Consider the following 24,021-nt stretch of genomic DNA (forward strand, 5'->3'; position numbering starts at 1 on the left):
GGTCTTTCTATGCACACTATCAAGCCCCTGCAGTTGACCCAGAATGTGGCAACATGGGTTATCTTCACCCATGTTCAACTCCTTTGCTGCGGCCTCTTCACAGCCAACAATGGCCCAGCACCTTCGTACTTGATGGCTAAGGTCAAAAGCCGATCTGCACCCAGAGCCCTTCCAGCTTTAAGTAGGGCTCGACTTGACCCACGAAAGACAAGCATCCAGGCTTTGTTTCCGTCCTGCACCGAAGTGGTGGAATGAGCTTCCCTTGAAGACCCACCCTTTCCAAGAGTACTTGTGTATTGTGGTCTCCATATTGACTTCCGTGTCTAGTAGCATCTAAGCTTAGAAGGATCTTCTGGATTCTAGCCTTTATAAACTAGCTAAGGGTATTTTCTGAGTCAACAGATGAGCACTTTTGTAAGTCGCTCTGGATAAGAGCGTCTGCTTACCGCCCTATCTAAAAACAACAGTTCACCTCAGCAATTACCTACAAACACTTACAATCATTGTCGACCATTAACTGCAACCAAATGGGATTCGTTTTATTGGAAGCGTTGATTGTAAATACAAAATAAAATACATCATTATTTATCATATTTCTATTGTTCAGCCACCAACCATAAAGAGCTTTGGATAAGCAGACATGCAGAGACACACAACCACTCGGTCCCTCATTTTAGTACTTTAACCCATCACTGTAAGCCCAAACAGAGCTGAAGACAGTGTCCAAGCACTGAACACTTTCACTCTTCAGTTCAAAGGGTCGCAGATTAACCCTGTGGACGTTTTCCAGCTGGAGCAGATGAACCTGCCTTGTAATATAATACAATATGCAGTCTGTGATAAACATCTCTCTTTCTTTTAGCTTCTCTCCTTTAGCTTCTTTAGCCCAGGCGTAAGCTTTATCTGAGGCACGCTTGCTTGGCTTGGATTAAGGTCCTTATCATAGCGTCCCACAGTAGTCCTTTAGAGATCCGTGTAGAGTTCCTTTATGGGAGCTGGGCGTGATAAAGCAAGCTAGACAATACTTTGGACCACCTAGAGCTGCTTGGAGCAGAAAGCTTTGTCCCTGCAGGGTTAAAAAAGAAGCCTGATATAGTTTTCCTTATGACAGCGTTTATACACGCATGGGACAATCCAGAGTATTTCCATTAGTTCTAGGATCTCTTGATCTTTGCTCAACCAGTTTGAGGTCCAAGAACTCCAGAAAAAGAAGCAATGGAAAATGGAAAGATTAACCTGAATTCAGTTTGATAGCCTGCATACGCTAATACTGTTAGCAGACCTGTACTGGATGCCCTCCCTCATTGTGTGAAGGAAAAGTTTGTCAATTTTTCCAATGGACACCGTTTTCAACCTTAGTTCCAAATGTAGTTGGTCAGTCAAGTCACGTTCAGTGTCTGAAGCCCCCTACTATAATTTAGCACTGGAGCTCCGAGGCTAATGGAGCTAATAAGCAAGGCATCTAATGGATAATGGATAAAGGCATTCCACAGGTTCTTTAGTGAACAACTGAATGCTTATATGGTTCTTCTCACTGATGGAAAAAATTATGGTAGATGGTTCCATAAAGAATATTTCAAAAAAGGTTCTAGATAGCACCTGAGTGCAGAGAATGACTATTATGATTATAGATGGTGTAGTAATTGCGTAGTAATTACTAAAACCAGCTAGTTTATGAGTATGTACTATAGATGGTGCAGTGGTGGCTCAGCGGTTAGAGCGCCGGGTTATTGATAACAGGGTTGTGGGTTCGATTCCCGGGCTCGGCAAGCTGCCATTGTTGGGCCCTTGAGCAAGGCCCTTTACCCTCTCTGCTCCCCGGGCGCTGGAGTTGGCTGCCCACCACTCTGGGGGTGTGTGTACTCACTGCCCCTAGTTCACTAGTGTGTGTGTGTGAGTGTGTATTCACTACCACAGATGGGTTAAATGCAGAGGACACATTTTGCTGTACATAATGCAGTGCTGGAAAGGGAGGAGCTACTCACGCCTGGAACAATTATTAGAAAAAAATTAGTAGAGCGCCGGTGGCGTCGGGAAAACTTACAGTGACGTATGTTGGCATAGCAACGCCTCATCACTTCCTGTTTGTAGAAAACGGCTTAGTATGTTAACCCCTTAACACTTCAAGGCTTATGACACTACGGTGCATCACTCAGTAACTACAGGGACTTCTGTACAAACTGCTGGGGCTGTTCTTTGCTAGTAGAAGTTTGTATTAATACTTTCGGCCCACCGCCGGCCCATTGGCTGTATGACGGGTTAGTATTTTGGTGTACTAACCTACCATACCCACACTACTGAGATTAGCCTATAGTCTATAGTCTTGATTAGATAGCATTTCCTACCAATTAGAACCCATTTATTAATGCGCCATCTCTAATCAACATTATCAGACATATGTCATATGTCTTTCTTTTAAGAGTGTGGACTTGTTAAAAGCCAATTTTGTGAAATCTTGCATAATTCTCTGCATAATTAAACAGTGAACACAGACGGTCAGAGCCGATCTGATGTGAAGTGATCTGTTCTGGAACCCTTTATAAAAGCTCCTTCACAGAAAGCGATTACATCCAATGCTTATAATGACACTGCCTGGGTTTTGAGAAGACCTTGGTCTAAAACATGTTCTTAAACTCTGTTCATGATGGAGGAATACAGGCAAAGACACCTTTACTAGTTAGCTACATTAGCCTCGTAGCTCCAGTGTAAAAGTAAAGAAGCCAAACCTCAGACACTAACCATGCCTCAGCTAACGGAATACATCTAAGGTTAAAGGAGAAACGGTGTAAATTAGATTTTGGCCAAACTGTTGCTTTAATCTGATGCTTGCTGCTCAGTACACGGAGGTGTGGCTGTAAAGTGCAGGAGGTACGAGATCCGGTAGGACCGGACATCATTCAGTCTGGATCTTCAGCTCTGGGCTGGAGCTCAGTGAGTTCTGGTCCAGGTCCTGCAGGGCGCTAAAGCGCTCCACCACACAGTGCGCAGTCAGGCGGGCCTCAGGGTCCTGATCCCAGCAGTCCACTATTGTAGCACACACTGCATTAACACCCTGAGAGAGAGAGAGAGAGAGAGAGAGAGAGAGAGAGAGAGAGAGAGAGAGAGAGAGAGAGAAGGACAGAGTTACTATCAGGAAAGTATTTATTTATTTGCTCAGAAAAACACTAATATTAGAATAAACACAAATAAACAGACCTTTTGATTATTGTGAGTGTGTTAGCTTAACCATTCCCAGTGCTCTCCTGGAGGAAGGCAAGCATTCCCAGTTCCTACCCAACACCTAGTTTTATCTAATCAAACTGTATTTCTCTAACCAGCATCAGAACATTCTGACCACTGGCCACTGACTGACTAATGTTATATATATGGAGTTTTACAGGTAGACACTCTCACTGACCACTGACTTTATGTTTATTTGGGTTTATTCTAATGTTATATAGAGTTTTACAGGTAGACACACTCACTGACCACTGACTTTATGTTTATTTGGGTTTATTCTAATGTTATATAGAGTTAATTACAGGTAGACACTCTCACTGACCACTGACTTTATGTTTATTTGGGTTTATTCTAATGTTATATAGAGTTTTACAGGTAGACACACTCACTGACCACTGACTTTATGTTTATTTGGGTTTATTCTAATGTTATATAGAGTTAATTACAGGTAGACACTCTCACTGACCACTGACTTTATGTTTATTTGGGTTTATTCTAATGCTATATAGAGTTAATTACAGGTAGACACTCTCACTGACCACTGACTTTATGTTTATTTGGGTTTATTCTAATGTTATATAGAGTTAATTACAGGTAGACACTCTCACTGACCACTGACTTTATGTTTATTTGGGTTTATTCTAATGTTATATAGAGTTTTACAGGTAGACACTCTCACTGACCACTGACTTTATGTTTATTTGGGTTTATTCTAATGTTATATAGAGTTTTACAGGTAGACACACTCACTGACCACTGACTTTATGTTTATTTGGGTTTATTCTAATGCTATATAGAGTTAATTACAGGTAGACACTCTCACTGACCACTGACTTTATGTTTATTTGGGTTTATTCTAATGTTATATAGAGTTAATTACAGGTAGACACTCTCACTGACCACTGACTTTATGTTTATTTGGGTTTATTCTAATGTTATATAGAGTTAATTACAGGTAGACACTCTCACTGACCACTGGCTTTATGTTTATGTATTCAAACTGACTGACTTGATTTCACTTGCTGTAATACATTTTTTTGCAGCTCAGGAGTGGGTTCACCCCAACCACATATTGTCTTATTGTAAAGTCCAGTGGGAGTGTGTGTGTGTATGTGTGTGTGTATATGTGTGTGTGTGTGTGTGTGTGTGTGTGTGTGTGTGTGTATTTACCGGGTGTTTGCACCAGCTGCTGGGTATCTCTGGTCGTTCTCTGTCTCTGATCACACTGTCCTTCATACTCTCCACACACGGGTGATCCCTCAGCTTCCCAAATGGAAGTTCATACTCCTTAACCTCTGTATGTATACACACACACACAGAAAGAGAGAGAGAGAGGTCACATTATTAGTTAACATCAGAAAAGTTAAATCATGTATTATCATAAATCGTGCATTAAACCATCACATGAATACAGTCATATGTCATTTTTCCTTCAATAGTAAACTACAGCCAGTAGAACTGACAAGCAGTGAATGGTGGAGTAAGGCGGTGTATGTTGGGGAATGGTGGTGTTTGGTGGAGAATGGTGGTGTTTGGTGAAAAATGGTGGTGTTGGGTAATGGTGGTGTTTGGCAGAGAATGGTGGTGTTTGGTAGAGAATGGTGGTGTTTGAGAATGATAGTGTTTGTTGGAGAGTGGTGGTGTTGAGCAATGGTTGTGCTGGGGAATGGTGGTGTTGGGGAATGGTGGTGTTTGGTGGAGAATGGTGGTGTTTGGTGGAGAATGATGGCAGACTGACAGTGCAATCACAAGCTTGTTGCACCTTAAATCTCATCTAAGACGTACGGTAATGGTGTTTGACCGGTGCCAGTTCAGAGTAATAAATCATGATACTTCATGAAAGAGGAATAGAAAGTGAAATGCTGATGAGTGAATTACTGAGAACTACAATTCCAACAGCAAACGAAAGTGACCCTGAAAAGTCAGGGGAATCTGAGCACACAAACATATGCAGGAAATGCAGTTGCACTGGCAGGAAGTAGAACCACGTAGTGGTAAGTTTCAGAAGCAACAGGCTTCCTTTTTTGCCGTTTCCTCCTGCAGTCAGAAGGGGCGATGGACGATTTCTCGAACCACACATCGATTTCAGCACAAACAAAACAGAAAGTGTCTTACACCATGTTGCTAGCTTACAAAAGCACTTACCACACAGTCTTAGAAAGTTCCCCACCAGAAGTACCCCAGCAGATTTAGAACACAGATCATACCCTATTTTGACAAAAGTATTGGGACACCTGCTTATTCGTTTTTTCTGAAATCAAGAGTATTAAAAAGAGCTTAACCTGCTTCTGTTGGAGTAACTGTTCAGGGAAGCAGGTTTTCTACTAGATTCTCTACAGCATTGCTGTGAGAATTTGATTTGATTGCATTCAGTGACGAGAGCATTAGTGAGGTCAGGATGTTGGATGATCACCACCCCGCCTCATCATCCAACTCCCTGACTAGTTTTGGATAGACCACCATCCATCATTCCAGAGAACACAGTTTATACCTTTATACCCCTCTAGCTTTTTTAAAGATTTCGCTGCATTATTTGACCCAGATGGGACTTGAACCCAATATCCTCAGCTCCGAAGGCTGATGCCTTATCCATTAGGCCACTGGGCCTAAAATTTCCCTATTCACTTTTTGTTCCCCCAGGGGGCACTTAGATTTGAACTGGGGACCTCTTGATCTGCAGTCAAATGCACTACCACCGAGCTATAACCCCACAGCCTACGCCTGGTATTGGGCATCATGCCAATAGGTTCATCACCTTTATCTGCTCCAGAAAGTAAATTAGAAGGTGTGTCCACAAATATTCGGACATATAGTGTACATGTGAGTGCTGGATTTTTAAGCCCTGGATAAGAAGTCTTCACTCCTTTCCACTGTTTAGTCAACTCATCAAAAGCTGCTATTTAGCTAATTTAGCTAAACTGGATGATAAGGTCATGTGCTGGACTAGAAGAGTATTAAGCCCTAACGTCTAGAGTAAAGCTTTTCTAGAAGAGTAGAGGCTGTTCCTGCAGCTCAACAGGGGGGCAAAATCAATTTTACTACCCTTGATTGGAAGAAACACTGAATGAGCTCCACCATGCTTCCAATGTTAGCTCCTAACCGCCGAAATCAGTGCCTGTGGGTGTGTGTGTGTACATGAGTAAGTAGAGAAGGGCAGATGGTGTAAATAATGCTGTAGTTAGGGAACTGAAACAAAAAATCATCACAATTACTAAACAGTGTGATCAGACACTTTACAGCATCTGCCACACTTCCCCATGATCTCTTCCCTGACTCGGTCACTCTACAAGCTCCTGATTGTGTTCTACTGATGCACAGGTTTCATAGTTCTGGTGGTTCAAGACTAGACCAAAAAAAAAATACTTCAGGTACTCCAATCAGCCATAACATTAGCACCATAACATTAAGTGCCACCACAACAGATCTGACCATTTGAGACATGGACTCCACAGGACTTATGAAGGTGTGGTGCTGTGGTATCTGGCACCAAGACTAACGTTAGCAGCAGATCCTTTAAAAAGACCTTGCATCAATGAGCCTTGTTGTTGGCATGTCACTGGCTGTTTCTCTCGGACCCCTTGTGATAGGTACTGACCACTGCATACCAAAGGGAACACCCCACAAGACCTGCCTGATGTTTTGGCGATGTTCTGACCCAGTCGTCTAGCCATTATAAGTTTGGATCTTCTCAAAGTGTCTGAAATTCTCATGCTTGCCCATTTTCCTGGCTTTTAACACCTTCATCGCACCCCTGACAGACGAAACCACTGTAGATGAAGCTAATCAGCGTTTTTCACTTTGCCTGTGAGTGGTCCATACTCCTAAGAAGGAACTTCTTAAAGATTTTTAAAGGCTTTTTCTTAAAGATATACAGCAGGATCCATGTATTCTATTCTGTGGGGCACAATATCTGATAGTTCCGGATGTAAGCTTTTATTATTTATTTTATTTTGTTGTATTTGGTTTGTATCTTCACAATAATGCTGCATTTAAAAATCTGGCTTCCACAGGGGAATCATTAAGTGTATTTAGGTGTATTTTCACTTGCAAAGTGGCTTGACTGCGAATGTGGAAATGAAAATAGAAATCATGCAGTAATTGGAGTAAATTCCAATGTCGGAAATTCCTATAATTCACCTGAAAACCTAACTGAGAACATAATCTGTGATTCTGGACATATGATGAGATTACTGTCTGTAGCATTCAAGCATTCATTCTACACTGTAGAGACCTAGAGATTGGTATTACAGTGGCTAAGCGGTTTCACTATGTGACATCATTGCTATGTGACATCATCAGTAATCTAGAAATAACTGAATAGGTAGGTGTTCCTAAACTCACAGTAAACACACATTGGGCCTCATTCATGAATCTCAAAATGTTCGTTAGCTGCTCCGCTCTGGAGAGAGCAAGGCCACTGGTGCTCTCTCAGGCTCCGGCTGCTGACGGCAGGAACCACCGAGGTTCAAATCCCAGCTCATGCTGCCGGCCATCAGTAGCAGGAGCCAGAGAGAGCACAATTGGCCTTGCTCTCTCCAGGGGGGTCGGTGGCCACTGTTAACCTATAAAGACAGGCCTACTGTTTCTAATAGGATTCTAGTTTACAAAGAAGGCAAGTCACATTTTTAATATATGAATAAATTAAAATACAGCAAAAAACGCCAACATTGTATTGGGTCAGCCAGCCTGGTAAAAATGGAATAGCTATATTTTGTTCGTAAAATTAATAAATAATTATAGTAATAATTTCAATACTGATTAGTATTAGTAATAATTGGGATTAACATTTTTAGCCATAACCATGCAGCCCTACAGTGAACTACAAAGAACAGTGTCACAGCCGCTTAACACAGAGCTCACTGCCTCCGGCCTGAATTCTGCCCCGTGCCCAGACATGCAGGTTATCTACATACATCATCTCCACCTCCACACAGCAGATCCTAGACTCTGATATGCTTCACCGTGAGGAACGTGGATGTGCGGAGGGCTGTTTGGTGGGATGGGCTGTATAAAAAAGGATGTTACTGCACATTTCTGTGGAAACCAGCCTATTACTCATTCACACGTCTGTATTACTGTAACTGTTATTTTTAAACATGGAGTGAAGATCATCAGCAAAAACGCAGCAGCTTGCTGAAGCTAAAATTTCCATCCATGCTTTATCTGTACGACTGTAAGCGTTAACAGAGCTACAGTGACCCGCTTTCTCATTCATAGAAGAGGATAATTGGCATGTTTGAGTGTTGGCACTTTCCTTCCTTTGCACGATTTCTGATTCGACTCAGACCACCATCCCACAAACAAACAACCCACAGATCAATTTTAGGTCATTTTTAACCCAGTCAGTTAGCTGCAGTGTATTACAACTGGAAACTAATGTAAATAGGGTCTTTTCCTGTTGGCCTGCTTAGCTAGCAGTGTTTACACTGACTGCCGGAGTAAGTTATTAGTCGTAATTGCAATTTATTCGTTGATTTAGAATTAGATGAACAGTGAGGTCATTTTTTCATGTTGTTTTATTCAATTCCCCCCATTCATCATTAGAACGCAGTAGCTAGCACTACATTGCTCGGTTAAGCTAATGCTATTCGGTCAGATTCTGGAGCTGGAGGCTATTAAACACAGCCCCAGGCTAGCGCTATGATTCCTGCGGCTTCTCGCCCTGCCAGAAAGGTAAATCTCTGCATTTCTACACTGGGGTTCAAATCCCAGGTCATGCTGCTGGTCATCAGCAGCAGGAGCCAGAGAGAGCACAATTGGCCTTCCTCTCTCCAGGTGGGTAGGTGGCCACTGTTAACCTATAAAGACAGGCCTACTGTTTCTAATAGGATTCTAGTTTAAAAGAAGGCACGTCAAATTTACCAGCAAAAATAATAATATATGAATAAATTAAAATACAGCAAAAAACACCAACATTGTACTAAAAGTAAACGTAGAGGTGAATATGTATTAGTTAGCATTTTCTTCCGCCAAATTATTGTTCCTTAACAAGCAGGTTGTAGCTACAGTAAAGACCTCCACTCACTCACTGCACAGCCTGCAGGTCCTTCTCCAGCTCCTCACACATTGATTATTTGTTTTTGTTTATTATTGTTTGTTTTTTTTTAATTATGTATCAATCCTTTTAGTTTGATTTTAGGCCGTTCTTGTGTAAGTAATTTCTTGATTTTAACAGTGTTCAGTGGAGTAATACAGTGTTTTTGATAAAACTATGAAATAAAATATGATAACATACGCTGAACATACTGCTGTACAATTATTAATAGAACATTGATGTATTTTATTGCATTTTATATTGACCGTCGTTTCATAAAAGCAAAAAGACATTTGAAACCGTGCGTTACTCCATGAAACCATTGCCGGTTCTCTGGACCAAGGCTCAGAAGATCATGAAGGACCTCAACCATCTGAACAATATACGGTTCTCCGCCACTGGTGTTCCACCTCCCTGCCTTGTGAGGTCGCCATCACCTCAGTATTGACTTGCTCTCACCTGTTTTTTAATTTCTCGTTAGCTCAGGTGTTTTAGGACGCCGCACCTAGACTGAGGTCTCAACATCTTGTTGTTTTCATCAGCATTCGGTTCTGGTTTCTGCGATTTGGATTATTGGATTTGCCCTTGTTTGTCTTTGGTTGCCTGGTTTATTAGTATTAGCCTGCTCAATAAACATCACTGGTTTCCCCCATTCCTGGTACTGAGTGACAAAAACACCCTTCCCCGTGATCAAATCACAGTAATCCACGGCCTATGATTCCTGTCCTTTCAGTAAGAGGGCAAATCTCTGCATTTCTACTGCCCAGAAGCAGTGCTCACCCTTAATGGACTACATCCAGCCAATAGCCACATTAGCCTAGTAACAGAAAAACAGTTTATTGTCAATGTTGGGTTTTTGTAAATAAATACACTGAAGCAGTAGAAATTGAGGAATTGTCGTGAGATATCAGCACAGCTGTGATGAGGCCGTATTTTATAAGGTCATGGCCTCTAGTGGCCTATTGCTTTAATTGAGTAGGTGGTCCTAATATTCTGATATGACTGTGTATATAAGCTCATGAAACACAGAATCTCACGCTCAGCAGCTCCGCAGCTCTCAGATGAAGCAATTATTCACTAAGGAAGTTCAAGATCAATGGGTCTCTTTCATCAACCGCTCTTAGGCAGACGTTTCCTCTGAAAACACACTTCCGCAGTTTTACGAAGATTCTCATGGATTTGTTCAATTTCCAAGAACAATGGGATCCATTTTTATAAGAGCAGAGCTGTGAACGACTGGTTGAAAAACACATCACCAATCTGATGCAGACTTTCAGTTTCCCAAGAGTTCATTTTAGAACATTCTTGGGAGGATATCAATGAATCCGGCCCAAACGTTTTATAAACACTGGCGCAGGCAGGCAGGCAGGCACGCTGAGGTCAGTCTCATTCCTCAAAATAAAAGTGCTACAAGGAGGTATTTTTTTGCCTCCATAACGACCATCCCTGGTTTGAAATGGACTCGGCCCATTCTGTCCGCTCCATAGGTTTCTCTGCATACTCTTCTAGCCTCCTTTCACCCTGTTCTTCAGTGATCAGGACCCCTCAGGACTGACCAGGTAGGTGTTATTTGGGAGGTGGGTCATTCTCAACACTGCAGTGACACTGACATGGTTTGGTACCGCAGGAAAAAAAAAAAACCTTTGTGTCACTTTGAGGTCTAGACCTTGGTCTCCATCTTTCCCTCTTGCTGAGAGTGGCCATTTGCGATGAGTAGAGGTTGGTGAGGGTGCGTTAAGGCTTTAAAGGCCCAGCACCTCAAATCCTCGTCCTCAAATGACTTCAGCTGCATATGGGTTAACAGCCGTGACTAAATACTTACTACAGTAGATCAACCCTTCCTCTCTAGAGAGTCGCCCAGGTGCTCGTTCAGTCTCTCGTCACTTCAAGACTTGACTACTGCAGCTCTCTTCTGGCTGGTCTTCCTCTACGCACCATCAGGTCCCTGCAACTTATCCAGAATGCAGCAGCACGGGTCGTCTTCAACGCTCCTAAATTCAGCCATGTCTCTCCACTGCTGCGTTCTCTCTTCACTGGCTTCCTCGTGCTGCTTCCCGCATCAGATTCAGAACCCTGACGCTGGTCTACAAAGCCAAGACTGGACCAGCCCCTCCATACTTGATGGCAATGATCAAAAAAAGCCGATCTGCACCAAGAGCCCTTCCAGCTTCAAGTACGGCTCGGCTCGACCCGCCATTCCTCAAAATCCACAGAAGACAAGCGTCCAGGCTTTTTTCTGTCCTGCACCGAAGTATTGGAACGAGCTTCCCCTGGGTGTCCGAACGGCAGAGTCCAACGCTCGCTGTCTTCAAACCCAGACTGAAGACCCTCCTCTTCTGAGAGTACTTGGGCGAATAGCAGAGTGGTCTCCTTACTGACTTGTGTTTAGTAGAGTCTAAAGCTTAGAGGATCTTTGAATTATTAGTTTATTTAAACTAGCTGAGGTTTTTCTTGGGTAAATAGCAAAGCACTATGGCAAGTCTCTCTGGAGAAGAGCATCTGCTAAATATAAATGTAAATACAAGATAGTTACTGAATGATGGGTCTTATTACAACTACTAACAAGCCCAGTGCTGGAGGGGTTACACACAGGGCTGAAACAGGGCCTGTGGTGTCTAGACTGATGGACAACATCTGGAGTAAATGAGGGAAACTTGTAAGTCCGTTTCTTTTCTCTACATTAATTATCATGGATTTAGCCTGAATTTCCAGGCAATCAATCAAAGAGGGTAAATTATGAGAAATGACACACACACACACACAGACAGTCAGACAGACTGAAACTGTTTCTGATTAGTGTGTGTTTGTGCCAGTACACACATCTGTACACTGTTAGGATATGAAATGAGGAAATGAGGAAATGAGGAAACACACAGGAAACTGCATGTTTGCATAAATCAGTCTGATAAGAGGTTTAACAGCAGAGCTGATGCTGATGTGTTTCATGAAGCTGCTCAGAGACGACTGAGGTACACAAACAAACAAACAAACAAACAAACAAAGTCTACAAAACACAGATTAATCTGTAATGATATATTTCATACAGTTCACCACGACAGACCTCTCACCAAGACTGTGTGTGTGTGTGTGTGTGTGTGTGTGTGTGTGTGTGTGTGTGTGTTTTTCCACGGTTTAGTGAGTGTTCTGCTGACACATGGTTGGAGGCGGTGAGTCGTGTTTTTTTGACTGCATTAACTCACTAAGATTACCCACTCTCCCAATCAGTCTCTCTCTCTCTCTCTCTCTCTCTCTCTCTCTCTCTCTCTCTCTCTCTCTCTCTCTCTATCAGTCTCTCTCTCTCCCTCTCTCTCTCTCTATCAGTCTCTCTCTCTCTCTCTCTCTGTCAGTCTCTCTCTCTCTCTCTTTCTCTATCAGTCTCTCTCTCTCTCTCTCTCTATCACTCTCTCTCTCTCTCTTTCTCTCTATCAGTTTCTCTCTCTATCACTCTCTATCCCTCTTTCTCTCTATCAGTCTCTCTCTCTCTCTATCACTCTCTCTCTCTCTCTCTCTCTCTCTCTCTCCATCAGTCTCTCTCTCTCTCCATCAGTCTCTCTCTCTCTCTCTCTCTCTCTCTCGCGCTCTCTCTATCAGTCTCTCTCTCTCTCTCGCTCTCTCTATCAGTCTCTCTCTCTCTCTCTCTCTCTCTCTCTTTCTCTCTCTCTCTCGCAGTCTCTTGCTTCATCTTTCTATTTCTTTCTCTTTCACTATCTCTCTATCACTCTCTCAGATCCACCCCCCCCCCAACCCCACAGAATCAACGTTGGAATGATGTAAATGGCCGATGTTGAGTCTACACTTTGTTATGGTTGTAAATGAAAGCTGAAAAGACGTCAAACTGACTCCCACCCAAAAAAAAAAAAAACCCAGAAAAGCACAGAGTACACTGTTTAGAAAGGGTTCTGCGCAGCACTGAAAAAATGGTTCTTCAACTATGTGCTATATAGAACCTGCAAAACCTTTTTTCCCCACCAAGCAAAGAACCAAATAAAACCTTTAGAACAACACCAAGCAGGACAGACGGGCTCTCCAGAATGTGGTGCATTCAGCTGAGCGCATCATTCGGACTGAACTTCCTGACCTGTAGGCCATCTACCACATCTACCACTGGACCAAGACTATGAAGATCGTGAAGGACCTCAACCATCTGAACAATTGATGGTTCTCTCTGTTGTGGCCAAGGCCCTGCTTTCACTCCCTGAAGGCGAACACAGAGAGGATGAGGAGGAGCTTCTTCCCACGAGCCATTCAGATAACAAAGATTACCACACACACACACACACACACACACACACACACACACATCACACTATGCATAGGACCTTTACTGTACATATATTGTGCACAGCTTCTCTGACTGATGTTCAGACTGTTTACGGGACACAGTCCGCATAACGGGGTTTCCGGAATCGTTCACTACCTGAAATTCTGAGCTTTAACAGCGCTCTATATAGTGACCGGGAAAATTTTGCATGTAGTGGACAATGAAAAGGGCACAGAAGGCTAGCACACAAACCCTCCTGAGGGACCCCTGGGCTGGTTTTATGCGTAGTTATTTACAGTAAACCTTGCTTCTGACTGTGAACTCGCAGTTGTGGAGGGGAGGCAGGTGTTAGGGGTCCTATAAAATCTTTAGGAGAGGTCGTCAACCAGCGGAGTCCCTGAGACACCTCATCTACAATCACCCAGTAAATAACAAACACAGAGCTTTAACTCACGCTCTCTCTCTCTGTCTGTCTCTCCACACATGACCACTTTCTGAACACGCTACAGTAATGTTGGGAAGTTTCTAAAGGTGAGCTTTCTGAAGTGAAACTGAACTTTATACATTTAAACATTCATTATTATTTAGCTCTGTTTTTTACCAAAAAAAAAAGATACACACATGTGGACACAATTGTTGGTATCGCTCAGTTAAGAAAAGAAAAAACCCACAATGGTCACAGAAATAATAGGAATAATAAGAACTGTATGAAAGTGAACAAATGAAAATCTGACATTGATTTTGAACCATGCTTTAACAGTAAACTCATTAAACAGGCCTGTATGCTATATGCTCCTTTTGTTAAGTATGTGTATTAGAAGTAAAGTAAGCCACTGTTAATGGGCCAGGCCTAATGTTTCTTTACTGTCTAATAGGATTCTAGTTTAAAATTAAGGCAGTTTAATTTTACTGAGGAGAATAATAATAATAATAATAATAATAATAATATATAAAACAACAATATATAAATAAGAGATTCTGTTATAGATCATTAATATATATATATATATATATATATATATATATATATATATATATATATATATATATATATATATCAATACCTTTATACCTATATTATATCTTATTATATTGTTTCTTGTGAGCGGGCAGCTGACAAAGCATTTACCTGCTGGTTGTACCGTGTATGACTATGTATGTGACCAATAAACTTTGTGACCATGAAAACCTTCCGCCTTCCACTTTTCAACATAGCGCAAATCTAGCAGCTGTGCATTTCTGCTGTAGGTCTGCTCAAAAGATCTCTGTAAAGCTGCTTTCCAACAACGTCTGTTGTGAAGAACGCTGTGTTGATATTTACAATTTTTACATTTTAACTGAATTAAAAGATGACCTGAGTATATTTTCCCCTACAGTCAAGAGGTCGTGAGGTTAAGCCCCAGTGAAGCGGTCAAGATGTGTGGTGTTGTTCAGCCCTAAGTTTCAACTATAACAGCCAAGTCGCAAGTTTCCTCTGTCTCTCTCTCTCTCTCTCTCTCTCTCTCTCTCTCTCTCTCTCTCTTTCAATAAGTCATGTGTGTCTGAACCCTGAGGCCTCTTGGTCTGTGCAGGAGACATCCTGACATCCCTTACCCCCCCCCCCCACACACACACACACACATACTGTCTGAGAATGCACTGGCTGGTTGGATCACATGTTGTGTTATGATGTGTGTACTGTTGAATACAGCATGGTCACACGGCACTGAGACAATTGAACAGGGACAACACACCCTGCACACAACCCCCCGCCCCCCCCCCCCCCACACACACACACACACACACGCTAATACACAAACACAAACCCACTGATATGGTTGCTGTCATAAGCAATCGCTGTGTCTTCAACTGTAAGTCACTCTTAATCTGTTAACATAATAAAGTTAATAGAGGGGAACCTCCAGGTCCTTCTAGATGCCTGAGCATTTCTTAGAACTGTCAATCACTTCAGTTCATTTAAGAGTAATAAGTCACATGTGCCGAATTCAGACCACTGTATTACTGGTACTATTACTAGAAGTAGTAGTGCTAATGTACTGTGAAGATTAAGATCTGTCCAGCAAACCCATTAAAAAAAACAATGTGAAGAAACCAGAGTAACTGTGCCAGACAGAAAGACCCTTATGGGCCACTGTAGGATTTTGTCCCTTTCTATTCTTGCATGTCCTTCACTCAGACAAACAGGAAGTGAGGAAAATTACTTCCAGCAGGAGCCAGGCTTTGTTTAGAAACCACAGTTCGGACAGTAATTCCAGAGCTGGACACCTCTCTGACGGATAAAAGCCACAGACTTTCCCACAGACCTTTCCCAGAACATCCCTGATTTTCTCACAAACCTTCAGCCAAAAGTTTCAGAGTTACACAAATATACAAACCATCTGCTGATAAACACAGACGTTTACATGACATACATAACATAACATTAATCTACAGAATTAAGTTTTAATTACATTAATATCCAGAATTAAGCTCTAATATCATTAATATCCAGTATGAAGCTCTAATATCATTAATATAAAGAATGAAGCTCTAATAACATTAATATCCAGTATGAAGCTCTAATAGCATTAATATCCAGAATGAAGCTCTAATATCATTAATATTCAGAATGAAGCTCTAATAACATTAATATCCAGTATGAAGCTCTAATATCATTAATATCCAGTATGAAGATCTAATATCATTAATATCCAGTATGAAGATCTAATATCATTAATATTCAGAATGAAGCTCTAATAACATTAATATCCAGTATGAAGCTCTAATATCATTAATATCCAGTATGAAGCTCTAATATCATTAATATCCAGTATGAAGATCTAATAGCATTAATATTCAGAATGAAGCTCTAATAACATTAATATCCAGTATGAAGCTCTAATATCATTAATATCCAATATGAAGCTCTATATAACATTAATATCCAGAATGAAGCTCTAATAACATTAATATCCAGAATGAAGCTCTAATAACATTAATATCCAGTGTGAAGCTCTAATAGCATTAATATCCAGAATGAAGCTCTAATAACATTAATATCCAGTATGAAGTTCTAATATCATTAATATCCAGTATGAAGTTCTAATATCATTAATATCCAGCATAAGCTCTAATAACATTAATATCCAGAATGAAGCTCTAATAACATAATATCCAGTATGAAGCTCTAATAACATAATATCCAGCATGAAGCTCTAATAACATTAATATCCAGCATAAGCTCTAATAGCATTAATATCCAGAATGAAGCTCTAATAACATTAATATCCAGTATGAAGCTCTAATATCATTAATATCCAGTATGAAGCTCTAATATCATTAATATCCAGTATGAAGATCTAATAGCATTAATATTCAGAATGAAGCTCTAATAACATTAATATCCAGTATGAAGCTCTAATATCATTAATATCCAATATGAAGTTCTAATATCATTAATATCCAGCATAAGCTCTAATAACATTAATATCCAGAATGAAGCTCTAATAACATAATATCCAGTATGAAGCTCTAATAACATAATATCCAGCATGAAGCTCTAATAACATTAATATCCAGCATAAGCTCTAATAGCATTAATATCCAGCATAAGCTCTAATAACATTAATATCCAGAATGAAGCTCTAATAACATTAATATCCAGTATGAAGTTCTAATATCATTAATATCCAGAATGAAGCTCTAATAACATAATATCCAGCATGAAGCTGTAATAACATTAATATCCAGTATGAAGCTGTAATAACATTAATATCCAGAATGAAGCTCTAATAACATAATATCCAGCATGAAGCTGTAATAACATTAATATCCAGTATGAAGCTCTTATAACATTAATATCCAGCATAAGCTCTAATAACATTAATATCCAGTATGAAGCTCTAATAGCATTAATATTCAGAATGAAGCTCTAATAATATTAATATCCAGTATGAAGCTCTAATAGCATTAATATCCAGCATGAAGCTCTAATAGCATTAATATTCAGAATGAAGCTCTAATATCATTAATATCCAGAATGAAGCTCTAATAACATAATATCCAGCATGAAGCTGTAATAGCATTAATATTCAGAATGAAGCGCTAATATCATTAATATCCAGTATGAAGCTCTAACAACATTAATATCCAGCATAAGCTCTAATAACATCAATATCCAGCATAAGCTGTAATAACATTAATATTCAGTATGAAGCTCTAATAATATTAATATCCAGCATAAGCTCTAATACCATTAATATCCAGCATAAGCTCTAATACCATTAATATCCAGCATAAGCTGTAATAACATTAATATTCAGTATGAAGCTCAAATAACATAATATCCAGCATGAAGCTCTAATAACATTAATATCCAGTATGAAGCTCTAACAACATTAATATCCAGCATAAGCTCTAATAACATCAATATCCAGCATAAGCTGTAATAACATTAATATTCAGTATGAAGCTCTAATAATATTAATATCCAGCATAAGCTCTAATACCATTAATATCCAGCATAAGCTCTAATAACATCAATATCCAGTATGAAGCTCTAATACCATTAATATCCAGCATAAGCTCTAATACCATTAATATCCAGCATAAGCTCTAATAACATCAATATCCAGTATGAAGCTCTAATACCATTAATATCCAGCATAAGCTCTAATATCATTAATATCCAGCATAAGCTGTAATAACATCAATATCCAGTATGAAGCTCTAATAACATCAATATCCAGTATGAGCTCTAATACCATTAATATCCAGCATAAGCTCTAATAACATTAATATCCAGAATGAAGCTCTAATAACATTAATATCCAGTATGAAGCTCTAATATCCTTAATATTCAGAATTAAGCTCTAATAACATTAATATCCAGAATGAAGCTCTAATAATAATCCAGTGACTGTGTGAACGGTGGTAAAATCTGGTCATTTCCTGTATTTATCCTGTATTTTTCTGGATTTTCCAAAACAAACAACTGAAAGTGATAAATAAGGAAGTGCAGCTCTAACAGAAGATAAAGGCACAGTTCAGTCATACCTGCTAACATAGCTAATATTAGATGGATGGGCCAGTGAGTGGAAACACAAGGTAGGGGTTTCTAATAAAGTGGCCAGTGAGTAGAAACACAAGGTAAGGGTTCCTAATAAAGTTTCTAAAGTTTCTCGATCGGCATGCGGTACCTCCAATGGCAATGCATCTGGACGTGAGCTCCCACAGCACCAGAGCCATAGCGTACACATCTGTCTGCTTGAAGGACTCAGTGTTCTCCAGGTTGATTCTGGACTCCAGCACTTCTGGGGCCATGTACCGGGCTGTTCCCACCTGTGCCGAGCATATACAACAGAATGGCCGAGTACCGTCAGTTTCAGGGTTAATGAAGGTGTGTGTGGATGACGGACACGTGATAAACACGTTCATGTTGTTTCTGAATGTTTTGCCCCTTACCTGTCCACTGTTGGCGAGCTCATCGACAGAGAGTGAGCTGTCCAATTTAAGGCTGAGACCGAAGTCACAGAGGCAGCAGGTCAGGTCGTCTTTCACCAGAACGTTGGCGCTCTTCAGGTCCCGGTGGGCGATGGCCACTTTAGGCCGTCCACAGGGCGTCTGCTCACTGTGCAGGTGGGCAACACCTCGGGCAAGGGAACAACCCAACCTGGAAGCACAAGGTAGGTGTTTCTAATAAAGTGGCCAGTGGGTGGAGGCACAAGGTAGGAGTTTCTAATAAAGTGGCCAGCGAGTGGAAGCACAAGGCTGGGGTTTCTAATAAAGTGGCCAGCGAGTGGAAGCACAAGGCTGGGGTTTCTAATAAAGTGGCCAGTGGGTGGAAGTACAAGGTAGGAGTTTCTAATAAAGTGGCCAGTGGGTGGAAGCACAAGGTTGGGTTTTTTTTTATAAAGTGGCCAGTGAGTGGAAGCACATGGTTGGGGTTTCTAATAAACTGGCCAGTGAGTGGAAGAACAAATTGGTTGTTTCTAATAAAGTGGCCAGCATGTAGAAGCACAAGGTAGGGGCTTTACCTGTACATTTCCTCCCAGCTCAGCAGGTGAGTGCTCAGGTAGTCCTGCAGGTTCCCTTTGGTGTGGTAGGCCGTGATTAGCCAGTATTGATGATCCGCCCGGCGCTCCTCCGCGGTTAGGAAGTGCAGCACATTCTCGTGCCGCAGCTCGACATCCAAAAAGATCTGCCGCTCCATTTTCCATGAGATGTATTCCTCGCTTGGGAAGATCTTCACTGCCACCATCTGGAATGGCATGTTCGCGCCACCGGCATTGGCATTGGTGAGCCTGGCACGATGGACCTCGGCAAATCGCCCCTTGCCCACCATGCGTTCCAGCTGGATGGGCAGCAGCTCTGTATTGTGGTTCAAGCTGTTGGCGTCCACGTCACTTATGATGGCGCGAGTGTCGCTGAAATCGCGGCCAGGGCACTTAGGCTTTATCTGCCGCTGGCGGAGCAAGATCAGCCGGTGCAAGTAGAGGAACGATATGATCACCACGACCAGGACCAAGAGTACAGCCAGGCTGATCAGGACAGCATGGACGCTCAGGACTTCTGGAGTAACCGTGCCTGCAGATCAGACATATCCAAACAGGGCAAAATCTTAATTATATATATATATATATATATATATATATATATATATATATAATTATGTAAATAGTCGTGTAAAGAGCTCTGGTCTGATTGGCTGACCTGTATTGTGGCTCATTCAGAAGGCAGTCTTGCAGAAACCCTCCTTTAAAATTCAGCAGGGATGGTTTGGGCTAAACTGTGGTAGTATGAATGGGTGGAGCCATACTACTCAGGGATGATGGCCTATGAGCTTTAGGCTGAATAGGTGGGGGTTAACTGCTGGAAGCGGAATGGACAGAGCCATACTGCTCTAGACTAAATGGCTGGGGGGTTGACTAGGTGGAGCTAAACTGCTGTAGGCTGAATGGGTGGAGCTATACTGCTGTAGGCTAAACTTCTTTAGGCTGAATGGTGGAGTTTAACTGCTGGAAGCTGAATGGACTAAGCTACACTAAATGGCTGAGGATGACTGGGTGGGGCTTAACTGCTGTAGTATGAATTGGGGATGCTATACAGCTCTAGGCTAAATGGCTGTAGGCTGAATGGGTGGAGCTAAACTGCAGTAGGCTGAGTGGGTGGGGCTACAATGCTATACGCTGATTGGCTTTATGCTAAATGGGTGGGGTCAACTGCTGTAGGCTGATGGGCTTTAGGCTGAATAGGAGGGGCTCAACTGCTGGAGGCTGAATGGGTGGAGCGATAATGCTTTAGGCTGAATGGGTGGGGCCAAACCGATTTAGGGCGAATGGGTGGGCCTTAAGTGCTGTAGGTATTATTGAGCGGAGTGGGTGGAGCTCTACTGCACTAAACTGATTAGCTTTAGACTGAATGGATGGTGCTTAGTAACTGCTTTAGTATGAATGGGCGGAGCTATATAGCTGTAGCCTAAATGGGTGAGGCTAAACTCCTCTAAGCTGATTGGCTGTAGACCGAATGCGTGGGGCTGACCTGCTGTAGGCTAAACAGGAAATGTTAGGCCGCTGTAGGATGAATGGGTGGCGCCACACTTCTCTAAGCTGATTGGCTGTAGATTGGATGGGCGGGGCTATGCTAAAGTAGGGTGAGTGGATGGAGCTGAGTTTACTGTGTCTGTTTGTCCCACTCTGCACTCAGACAGGAAACCACATGTCTGAACTTTCTTTGCAGTTATGTGTGTGTGTGTGTGTGTGTGTGTGTGAGAGAGTGTGGCAAAACAAGCGTCTGAAATATGTCATTACAGGTTAAACCACGTCTGGCTGACTATACCCACAAGTCATTTGTGGCCTGTCAGAGCCAAAGCTTCAGCTGCTTCAACACACGTACACACACACACACCACACACACACACCGAGTATTACACACTCAGATCACCTGCTCTACACCATCACATTACAACACACACCACCAAAGCAGCATTGCATTCTCCTAGTACATACAACACTTCACTGTAAAGGAGAGCAGGACACAAACTTACACAGGGTGTAATGTGGCATGGAGCTACCAGGCAGATGTAGCTACCAACTAACTGCATGTCTAAACCATCACACACTCTCCTCAAACCGTGTGCAGGTGTTCAGTAATCTCTAACAGACCTAATTATGTGGTTTCTGATACTGTACGGCTCACTGTTCTCTATGAACATAGGCACACACACCTGGTGTAAAGATGAGCTTCTCGTTGCACTCTTCACTGTTGCAGGAACACATGTAGTAATCTGGCCCCAGCCCTTTATACTGCTTCATCACACACTGTGTGTTGTTGTAGTCGTCCAGCATCACACCATGAATGGACTGTAAGGGATCATGACAGAGCGTCTCTTCAGTCGTATTCTCTCCATCTGTGTGCCTAAAAACACAACATACCTCTTATTGGGTGATCATGCTAACTACACAATGGTAGTAGCAGTACTATTACTACTGGATGGCAGTTGTGCTAATTGTAATAGTAGTAGTAGTAGTACTAAGAGTAGCAGCAATAGTAAAACATATAACAATGGTAATAGTTGTTGTAGCTGTGGCAGTAGCAGTAGTAGTAGCAGTCGTAGTTGTAGTAAAAGCATTAGCAGTACTATTAGTAGAAGCAGTAGTTGTAGCAGCAGCAGTACATTTACAGAGCTGATGCTCTTATCCAGAGCGACTTACAAGGTTACTTGTATTACAGATGTGGGCCAATGCAGTGTTAGAAGTCTTGCCCAAGGACTCTTATTGGTGTAGCGCAGCACAGTCACCCAGCAGGTTGTGGTGTAGTAGTAGCAGTAGTAGAAGCAGTAGTAGTCACAGTAGTAGCAGCAGTAGCAGTAGTAGTAGTATTAGCAGTAGTAGTAGTAGTAGTAGCAGCAGCAGCAGTAGTAGTAGTAGCAGTAGTAGTAGCAGCAGCAGCAGTAGTAGTAGTATTAGCAGTAGTAGCAGTAGTAGTAGTAGCAGAAGTAGTAGTAGCAGTAGCAGTAGTAGTAGTAATAATAGTAGTAGCAGTAGTAGTAGCAGCAGCAGCAGTAGTAGTAGTATTAGCAGTAGTAGCAGTAGTAGTAGTAGCAGAAGTAGTAGTGGTAGTAGCAGTAGAAGAAACAGCAGCAGCAGCAGCAGTAGTAGTTGTTGTAGTAGTAGTAGTAGAAGCAGCTGCAGTAGTAGTAGTAGTAGTAGTAGAAGCAGCCGCAGTAGTAGTAGTAGTAGTAGAAGAAGCAGCAGCAGTAGTAGTAGTATTAGTAGTAGTAGTAGCAGTAGTAGCAGTAGCAGTAGCAGTAGTAGTAGTAATAATAGTAGTAGCAGAAGTATTAGTAGTAGCAGTAGAAGAAACAGCAGCAGCAGCAGCAGCAGTAGTAGTTGTTGTAGTAGTAGTAGTAGAAGCAGCAGCAGTAGTAGTAGTAGTAGTAGAAGAAGCAGCAGCAGTAGTAGTAGTAGTAGTAGTAGTAGTAGAAGCAGCAGCAGCAGCAGCAGTAGTAGTAGTAGTAGTAGAAGCAGCAGCAGTAGTAGTAGTAGCAGCAGTAGTAGTAGTAGTAGTAGTAGAAGAAGCAGCAGTAGCAGCAGTAGTAGTAGTAGCAGTAGTAGAAGCAGCAGCAGCAGTAGTAGTAGTAGTAGTAGATGTAATAGTAGTAGTAGTAGAAGCAGCAGCAGTAGTAGTAGTAATAATAGTAGTAGCAGTAGTAGAAGCAGCAGTAGCAGTAGTAGTAATAGTAGATGTAATGGTAGTAGTAGTAGAAGCAGCAGCAGTAGTAGTAGACATAATAGTAGTAGTAGAAGCAGTAGTAATAGTTGTCTCTGTGTGCCTAAAATCAGAAAAGAATTGTTACTTTATGCCTAATTTCAGGGTATTCGTACAGATACAGAGCATAAACCAGCTCATACGTACCACACACTAACACACACCTCCCCTGGATTCTCACAGATAGATGTGCGGTTGCAGACTGATGAACAGATGCCAGAGGAGTTACAAATGCTGGGCAAAACATCACAGAACTTACACAACTGTGGTAATTGGAACATGTCCATATTGTTCACTAGTGGAAAGAAAGAGAAAGAGAGAGAGAGAGAAAACACAGTTAATAACACACTCTAAATGTAGGTATTGTGATATACACTGAGGAGGTGGAGCTACAGTCTCTCATTAGGGTGAATATTAATAACACTCTAAATGTAGGTATTGTGATATACACTGAGGTGGAGCTACAGTCTCTCATTAGGGTGAGTATTAATAACACTTTAAATGTAGGTATTGTGATATACACAGAGGTGGAGCTACAGTCTCTCATTAGGGTGAATAATAATAATGAATTATAAATTCATTCTGAATTATACCAGCCAGTTCTAAAGAAAAATATCAGGACATCTGTGAGCTGAATCTTAAAAGAACATGGGTCATGCAGCAAGACAATGACCCTAATATTCTGATAACAAAGGTTAACATACTTTTACCACTCACAGATATACAATACATAAATAAAATAAATACATGACCAAGTCTA

General features: G+C 41.5%; 1 protein-coding gene and 1 non-coding gene across 3 annotated transcripts in view; both read right to left on the reverse strand.

Annotated features, from left to right (window-relative positions):
• Positions 1 to 513: 513 nt before the first annotated feature.
• Positions 514 to 24,021, reverse strand: part of tgfbr2a (transforming growth factor beta receptor 2a) — a 38,254-nt gene continuing 14,746 nt past the window's right edge. For both annotated transcript variants that reach the window (XM_072674243.1, XM_072674244.1), the window contains exons 2-8: positions 23,409 to 23,556; positions 21,718 to 21,908; positions 19,529 to 20,078; positions 18,957 to 19,164; positions 18,692 to 18,833; positions 4,390 to 4,514; positions 514 to 3,052 (exon numbers count right to left, since the gene is read on the reverse strand). In XM_072674243.1, the coding sequence (XP_072530344.1) occupies positions 2,894 to 3,052; positions 4,390 to 4,514; positions 18,692 to 18,833; positions 18,957 to 19,164; positions 19,529 to 20,078; positions 21,718 to 21,908; positions 23,409 to 23,556 (1,523 nt within the window). In that variant the 3' untranslated portion in view covers positions 514 to 2,893. The remainder of the gene's footprint in view (positions 3,053 to 4,389; positions 4,515 to 18,691; positions 18,834 to 18,956; positions 19,165 to 19,528; positions 20,079 to 21,717; positions 21,909 to 23,408; positions 23,557 to 24,021) is intronic.
• trnar-ucg (transfer RNA arginine (anticodon UCG)) lies at positions 5,754 to 5,826 on the reverse strand. Its single transcript has one exon. It is a non-coding gene; the product is annotated as a tRNA-Arg (tRNA).

Source organism: Salminus brasiliensis, chromosome 2, assembly GCF_030463535.1.
Source record: "Salminus brasiliensis chromosome 2, fSalBra1.hap2, whole genome shotgun sequence".
Classification (NCBI taxonomy): Eukaryota; Metazoa; Chordata; class Actinopteri; order Characiformes; family Bryconidae; genus Salminus; species Salminus brasiliensis.